General features: G+C 42.4%; 1 protein-coding gene across 1 annotated transcript in view; it reads right to left on the reverse strand.

The window, feature by feature from the left end:
• Positions 1-8,336, reverse strand: part of LOC123773723 (uncharacterized) — a 79,080-nt gene extending 70,744 nt beyond the window's left edge. The window contains exon 1 of the mRNA XM_045767589.2: positions 7,723-8,336. Within this exon, the coding sequence (XP_045623545.1) occupies positions 7,723-7,774 (52 nt within the window). The 5' untranslated portion in view covers positions 7,775-8,336. The remainder of the gene's footprint in view (positions 1-7,722) is intronic.
• Positions 8,337-9,277: the final 941 nt, after the last annotated feature.

Raw genomic sequence — 9,277 nt, forward strand, 5'->3', positions numbered from 1 at the left:
AAACAGTATGTAGAGGTTGACAACTATTTAACCTTCTGTCATCAAATATAGGCAATATTGCCAGAACAAAGTGCCTGAGCAGTCAGGTTGGCATGGCTATGTGGGAGCCACAGCTGTTCACATATAAATAAATATACATACATACACAATTATATTATATATATATATATATATATATATATATATATATATATATATATATATATATATATATATATATATATATATATATATAATCATTAGGCAATTTATTACATTAATAGCAGTTTTGGTGGCTAAATGTTCGTTCTTTTTACTTTACTGCTGGTCACGTGTCCATTCCCGGTCTAGTGAGCAGGGGGGCTTTGCAGCACCGGCAAGCTCTGAACTGAGCCAGGTTGAGCCATTTGAAGTTAGGCTACGTCCAAGTCCTCAAATATAGATCTAAGCTAAATATTCGGTATAATGTGTTCCAGAATAACACATCCAGGACTAAACATTCAAAGATATTTACAGCTAACATGTCCGGGTCCGAAACATTTATTTGGTTTCCAGCGGTAGGGGTGGATGGCCGGCCTTCCAGACACCCAGCAAGTGGACGGCCTCACCCCCCTTCTCCTGCATTTCCCGCTTCACTCCTGCCACCACCTATTTCTTTCCTTACTTGACAACTGCTCCTTTAACTAAATGCCATAAATATCTCTTGCATTAGTATACGGATAGCAAATTAGTCTGATGAAGACTGGCAAAACCTGGACTTTTCACCTTGATCTTGTTAAGATTATCAGGCTTCAATACTATCAACCTAATGAAAAATATGAGAAATACGCGGATAGTAACAAGTGGTACAAATGCTGGAAAAGTAGTGTGGGTATGAAGTGGGTGGAAATAAGAAGAGCGGTAACGCTGTCACAAGGCGGCTCATGTGTCTGGTGCTTGCATAAGACAACCTCCCGCCCACTGCCTCAGCAGCCACCTGTCTCTCTCCCTCCCTCCCAGCTTGCCTCACACACACACACACACACACACACACACACACACACACACACACACACACACACACACACACACACACACACACACACACACACACCCCTCCGCACTTCCTTCCTCGCCAAGACATTCAGCCACATATTGATGTTGACCAGACCACACGCTAGAAGGTGAAGGGACGACGACGTTTCGGTCCGTCCTGGACCATTCTCAATTCGATTTGAGAATGGTCCAGGACGGACCGAAACGTCGTCGTCCCTTCACCTTCTAGTGTGTGGTCTGGTCAACATACTTTAGCCACGTTATTGTGACTCATCGCCTTCAACCACATATTGTCGTGGAAACTGGCGCTGTAGTGACAGAGAATGTGATATAGAAGGAATAACAGGAGAATAGGTGTTTGAGGAAACTGCAAGACTATCACATTGTTGGATGGAAAGATTAAGCACCGTTCCTTCACTGTTGGCCCCTGTTCCCCCAGCAGTAATTGCGATCATATTCTGGGCAGCGGAAGGGGGGGAAGCTCTTAACCTGGAAATAAATCAACTCCTGTATCCTCTAAAATGTAAAAAAAAAAAAAAAAAAATCTGGGAGGAAGACGAAGTGAGGAGAGGCAAAGGCATTGAGAACACGAGGTGCACGTCTATGCTTGCACGTCTATGCTTGCTACGCTACCACATTCAGCCTCTATTGATATTATGTGACTAATATGGCACCATCTTGCGTCTGCACGGCTTAACCTCCACTGGAGGAGTCACGTCTACAAGGTACAATCTCAGTTCCGCTCTTCACAGTTTCGACAATTGGTAAGCTGAAGAAGCCTGACAAGTGTCGCACTAAACTACTTGCTCACCACAGAGCAAAATGATTTATAGGATTTTGAGGACGTTATTTAATAGTATATGCCAAATGTTCATCTAAAGTTAATCTTTCTACTTTCTTTCCTATGTGATGTGTTAGGTGTAGGGAAACCTGCTACAATCTCTCTGGAAAATGAACCCAGAATCAATAGGTTGTAAGCCAAATGCATTACTGTATACATTGTACATATACATATTATATATATATATATATATATATATATATATATATATATATATATATATATATATATATATATATATATATATATATATATACCTAGAAGGGGTACCACCTCTGGTGCAAGTGTAGGGACCCATAGCCTCGGAGAAGAAAATAAAGAGTACTCAGAGAAGACCTTGTGGATCCTCACTGAACACTGATATTTTTTTCTCCTACCACCCCTATTCTTTTGGTATGTGTGTATATTTATCTAACTTTATTTGAAAATGTCATTACACAAAAAAAGTTACAATATTGATTACATGCAGGGTGCAAGGCTGCTTGTCACAAGTTGTACAGCTCTTCCAGCTCCTCAGATGGCGGGCAGGAACCATGGATGCAGTGAGCATTTCCTCTCTGGATTGCCACACTAAGGCGCTGAAAAAGAAAACTGGCAGCTCTAGGGTCTCTAGTTGTTTCGATTAGCTTAGACCCCAACTCCTTCAAAAAGCTAGCAGCACTTTTACCCCAGGCACCAAGTGTCTCTGAGGCAATGGGGACAAAATTGTAGTGGTGCTCAAGGTCTCTGTATTTACGTGACTTGGCCGCTTCCCGGTGATTGGCAGCTCATCCTGCTTGTGTAGCACTGAATTCAACATAGGTATTGGCTAAAGTTGAAACGCATGTGTAGTCCCACACCAACTGTCTACCATTCTTCCAGGGGTTCACCGTGATTCCGTCTGGGCGACCGACAGGCTCATCAGGATTGCGGGACATTAGGTAACGGGGCTCTCTCTCTGCTGGACAACCGGCTATGGTAAGGCTTCTCTTAATAATGTCATTGACCTCGCCGTGTCTTGCATGCCATCCTCCTGTCCTTTGGCAGAGAAGGCCATGCCGTCCGTATCTGTCGGCCTCTGCCTCGCCGCAAATACACCTGTATTCGGTGTGGATTGGGGCAGCGAGGCGGAGAGCCACGGCAATTCGGAAGGCCTGCGATGTGAGACGGGTGCCGGTTGCATATATATGTATATATATATTGCATGTATATATATATATATATGTTTTATTTAAACTTTGTTACAAAAAGGGAGTTACATATAGGGTACAAAGATGATTATCATAAGTTTGTCAACACCTTTCTGGCAATTATTTTTTATTTTTATATTTATTTTCAGAGGCACAGGTGTTGAAAATACAGTACTGTACCTATAATAGTTTTTTAATATGAATGCACCAATGTACTAAGTATATACAGTATAGGAAACCATTAAAAATTGTATTATTTGCTGTTAAGTGTCCTTAGCTGATAAATCATGCCAAGACTTCATAGATAATGGGGTTTAATCCACATCAATTATATATTCTCCTGTTAATGGGGGATTAAGAGCTGGAAATTTCTATGGCTGGATAATTCAAGATTCCAGAAAATGCGAATCTGGGTAAATTGGGCTCAACTACACTCAATATGGTCCTTAAACTGAGGGATGAAATGGCACACAAAGGATACATTACATACAATACTGTAACTATAAATATGTTTTGATAGAAGCCAGTATTATGACATCATAAACCACGAACAAAACTACTATACAGTACTGTATTTCCAAATCAATGAAAATGTCAAAGTATGCTAACACAGGTTAGAGGTTCCCAAGGAATGAGCCGCCGAACACGAGATGTCCGGATACAGTGGAAGGGTCACATACAGAAACTACAGAAGACAACTGATACACCCTACCACCATGTACAGTACAGTAATAATTAAATCATAATTCCTTTGTCACAACTGTATACAGTATTTATAAAGTTCATGTTAGACTTATATCGAGGTGTCCCCCAGGGTCAAATTACTGACCCTTTCCAGGATGCAGCCCCACAACAAGTTGACTAACTCCTGGGTACCTATTTACTGCTAGGGGGAGAGGGGGCAGTAGGTGATAGGAAATGCATCCAACCCTTTCAGTCCCGCCTGGGATTCGAACCAGGAATTCTAGACTGTAGGCCGACGACAAACCTGACAGTTTTACTGGGACCCTTTGCCGATAATAAATCATAATGCTTATCACATAGGCAGAAATTGGCCAAAGTGGACAAAGAGAAATGAAAAACAAAGTTCAAGAAAGCTCCATAGTCCCTGAAAGACTGTACTGTACATGGAAAGTATTGGGGAAAATGGGATGGCAGTCCATTCAAAATAATAATGGTTCAAAAAATAGGAACCATGAGTCCAGACTGCCGAATTTCAAAAGAAATTTGAAATATATGCCGGCATTCAAAGTGTCAAGTCAATGCATATATGGCATTCTAAAGTTAATGTACGAAATACCACGTAAAAAATAAAGAGAACACCATAAGCTTGACTATCTCCTCTCCTGGGGAGTTCTAATAATCAATACCGGACAATAGATTGTTGTGGTTAAGGATCACTAACACTACACACAAAATTCACTTGAATAATATACCTCTGCATATCCTAAGGATTGTGGATATACAGTAACGGATACAAGCCAAAGGAAAGCTGTACTGCATGGATATATTCCTGTTGAGTGCTGTGGTATTAGATATACACCTATATACTCCTGGGGGACTATGCCATTTGAAACACATTCCCTGAACAGGTGCTGTGCTATTTGGATACATGCCAATGGAGTACAGTGCTACAGGTATTTGGATGCATGCCCATGGAGTACTGTGTTATTTGGATGCATGCCCGTGGAGTACTGTGCTATTTGGATGCATGCCCATGAAGTACCGTATTTACTATTTGTGTCTGCAGAATCGAGCTATTAGCTCTTAGATCCCACCTTTTATAACCAATCAATTTTTCCTCTATTATATCTACTGCATATATTTCTTTCTGAGACACACACACATACACACATACTCAATGTCAGAATAGTCAGTAAATGGAATGCAGTACGAAGTGATGTGGTGGAGGCTGACAACATACACAGTTTCAAATGTAAATATGATGGAGCTCGAGATGCTTAGGAATCTGTACACCAGTAGATTGACAGTTGAGTGGCAGGACCAAACAGCCAAAGCTCAACCCCCACAAGCACAACTAGAGTACATCCCCAGGAAGCAGCCCGTAGCAACTGTAACTCCAAGGTACCTATTTACTGCTAGGTGAACAGGGGCATCAGAGTGAAAGAAACTACCCATTGTCTCTGCCTCTGCTGGGAATCGAACATTAGGACTACGACCCCCGAGCGCTGTCGTCCCTGCCACAAGGCCCCCCTGTGTTAGCGGTCCCAGTAATACAGTCCGGTTCATTTTCAACTCACAATCAGGAATTTCGGGTTCAAATTCATGGGCAGGACAGAAATAATTGGGTGCGTTTCATGTTCACCTAGCAGTAAATAAGTATCCAGGAGTTAGTCAACTTGCCGTGATGTTGCATTCTGGGAAAGATCGGTAATTCGACCTTGGGGCAGACCTCGATATAAGCTAACATGTACAGTACAGTATATATACATTGGCTGCCAGTCCCCCGACACAATAAAATATTAATTATTATGCCCATGGAGTACTTTGCTATTTGGATGCAACCCTCTGGAGTGTTGTGATATTTGGGTATACATGCCCATGGATGCCATGTTATTTGAATACAATATAACTTAGGATAGTATAAATGGAATTGTATGAGCAGCAGCCTGTTTACCTCTCAATGATTCTGAGGATCAATGTTCCCACAGCCCGGTCTCTGACCAGGCCTCTCTGGTGGCCTGGTCAACCAGGCTACCTTACCTTGTGGTTACCTTGAGGTGCTTCCGGGGCTTAGCGTCCCCGCGGCCCGGTCGTCGACCAGGCCTCCTGGGCCTGGTCGAGCTTAAGAAGAAACACACTTATGAAGTCAGATATTTGTGACCATTTCTGTTAATCACACAAATGTTATTCACATAAATATTACTCAATACAGGCATTATTAATGCATGCATTGTACATAATGTCACATGGAAATTAGATCAACAAAATGTGTTCTGTATGTAGACATTTTCATTACATTGCCCTACCTTCCTTCAAAAATTATGCTAAACATTGATTAAATGTGTGTGGCCATATTTATGCAACTGTAAAAATAAAATCTATAATTACAATATGATCATTGTTGGTGCTAGAACCACCAATGGAATAAAATTGAATTTAACACAGGTACTTCGTACATATCTAGTTTTCCAATTGCTAAAACTGTGAATATTGCTAGATTTGGCTGGGTTTGGTAATGCTAGATTAGGTTGGGTTAGGTTTGACTTGATACTTTGTTGCACTGAAAACTACCTACCTAAAGGGACATAACTGGCCAAACACTTCACAATGTCCAAGAGAGAACTTCATAAACACCTCCAAAGGATACCTGATCAACCAGGCTATGATTCATACGTCAGGCTGCGAGCAGCCGCGTCCAACAGCCTAGTTGGCCAATTCATCAACGAAGGAGGCCTGGCCCAGGACAGGGCCTTGGGGACACTCAGCCACGAAATCATCTCAAGGTAACCTCAAAGTCAAGGTCTAGCTTAATCGAACAATATATGGTAAAAAAAAAAAAAGTGATATGAAACACCTGTACAGCACTGTATATGATTTGTCCATAATCCACCATATGTCACAAATTAAAGATGCCATTATTTTCTTTTTAACCCTTGTTAATAACTATTAACCTTGTAATAACTAAAAGTTCTTATTATAATTATAAACCCCATATCCATCCTGTGCGAGGTAGTGGACCCCATCCATACCCATCTTGTGGGTGGTAATGGACCCCATGCCTTCAGATGATGAGTGAAGTTTTAAAATCATATTTTATTTAATTTTATTATTTTACAAATCATATTTTACAAATCATATTTTATCAATCATATTTTATCAATCATATTTTATCAATCATATTTTATCAATCATATTTTATCAATCATATTTTATCAATCATATTTTATCAATCATATTTTATCAATCACATTTTATCAATCACATTTACTGCACTCAGCATGCAATAAAATACTTTTGTAGCAACTTCTTGACAGAACTACAAGGCCTCAGACCTGCCAATAGTATATGTTAAGACATACTACATTTATACTACAGTCGACAACAAACATTCATTCATGTTAAAAATTATTTACCTACAGTATAGGCATAGATGGATTTTATGTATTTCTATTTTTCAAACCATTCTAAAGTTAGGATTCCCAGGTATACAACACCTTTTATAAAACAGCGGCACAAAGTCTTAATTCGACACAAATCCACCCTCGTCCATCCTGGTTCAAACAGTTAAGTCAAGTGTCTTGGGCATGAGAACTGTGCTCAGGTGGCTGGATTTTTTTTTTTTTGGGGGGGGGGGGTGAGAGAGACCATCTTAGATTTGATTTTGCTTAGCTTAGAAATATTCCTAGTATCAGCTGGTTAGAAAATACAATTCCTGAGTTTGTACCTTACATGACAATGTCCTTCCCTAACTATCATCATGTACATTACCTCCACCAGCAACTAGGCAAAAGTCACATTTTGGATTTTAGCTGAACTGTCCCGCTTTATAATAAGATACTGCCAAATTCAGCTATTTCTTGAGATTAATACAAATTCCACACATATATTTACAAATATGTAGAACGAGAAGCAGCGAGTAAACGGCAGTGATAAGAGCAAATGAGTGCAACATGTAGTTAGTATACATATATAAGAGTGACGAGGGAGCCGTAGAGTAGAGTATAGTATACTCACCAGTGGTGAAGGAGGCCCAGCATGCCAAGACTGTGATGTAGGGCCGAGCCATGACGAGTGCCACTAGTCATGGCACCATGAGCGCCACACCCGACCAGGGACACACCACAGTTACTGCTCCTGCTCCTGCTGGCCTCCACACCATCACCACTCCACACACCCACAACACACACACTTAATAACAATTATCTTTCACTATCTCAACATGGACTTAGCGGCCGTCTTAGGCAATTACAGCAGCCGAGGAGTGGATGAAGGAGGAGGAGGTTGAGGCTACCATGAGCAAGCGGACACTATAGACCGGGACGGCCGGCGCGGCCAGACTGAGCCCAGGGGCCGAGGAGCCGCCTCGACACTCCCACACACACCCAACTATTCCAACCATATTTCACCCTCCTGTTGCCTCATTGTGAGCTGGAGGGTGCCTGCAGGTGCTGCCGTGTGAGGTGATGAGGGGTGAGGGTGTTGTGGGGCGAGGCATGGACGGTGTGGAGTGGTATTAGTGGAGAGAAGTGGCATTTAGTGGTGGTGGTGGGCGAGTCCATGGGCCAGACAGGGAAGGCTGCCGTCGCCGCCAGCTGCCTGCCTCGCCAGACGGCTCACCTCACTCTCTCGCGCTCCATCTACTTCATACACGCTCCACACCCTTTATACACGTTCCACACACCTCATAGATGCTCCACACCCTTTATACACGTTCCACACACCTCATACATGCTCCACACCCTTTATACACGTTCCACACACCTCATAGATGCTCCACACCCTTTATACACGTTCCACACACCTCATACATGCTCCACACCCTTTATACACGTTCCACACTCCTCATACATGCTCCACACCCCTTCATACACGTTCCACACACCTCATATATGCTCCACACCCTTTATACACGTTCCACACACCTCATACATGCTCCACACCCTTTATATACGTTCCACACACCTCATACATGCTCCACACCCTTTATACACGTTCCACACTCCTCATACATGCTCCACACCCCTTCATACACGTTCCACACACCTCATATATGCTCCACACCCTTTATACACGTTCCACACACCTCATACATGCTCCACACCCTTTATACACGTTCCACACTCCTCATACATGCTCCACACCCCTTCATACACGTTCCACACACCTCATATATGCTCCACACCCTTTATACACGTTCCACACACCTCATACATGCTCCACACCCCTTCATACACGTTCCACACACCTCATACATGCTCCACACCCTTTATACACGTTCCACACACCTCATACATGCTCCACACCCTTTATACACGTTCCACACACCTCATACATGCTCCACACCCTTTATACACGTTCCACACTCCTCATACATGCTCCACACCCCTTCATACACGTTCCACACACCTCATATATGCTCCACACCCTTTATACACGTTCCACACACCTCATACATGCTCCACACCCCTTCATACACGCTCCACACCCTTTATACATGTTCCACACACCTCATACATGCCCCACACCCTTTATACACGTTCCACACACCTCATACATGCTCCACACCCTT

Source organism: Procambarus clarkii, chromosome 72 (genome assembly GCF_040958095.1).
Source record: "Procambarus clarkii isolate CNS0578487 chromosome 72, FALCON_Pclarkii_2.0, whole genome shotgun sequence".
In the NCBI taxonomy this organism is placed as follows: Eukaryota; Metazoa; Arthropoda; class Malacostraca; order Decapoda; family Cambaridae; genus Procambarus; species Procambarus clarkii.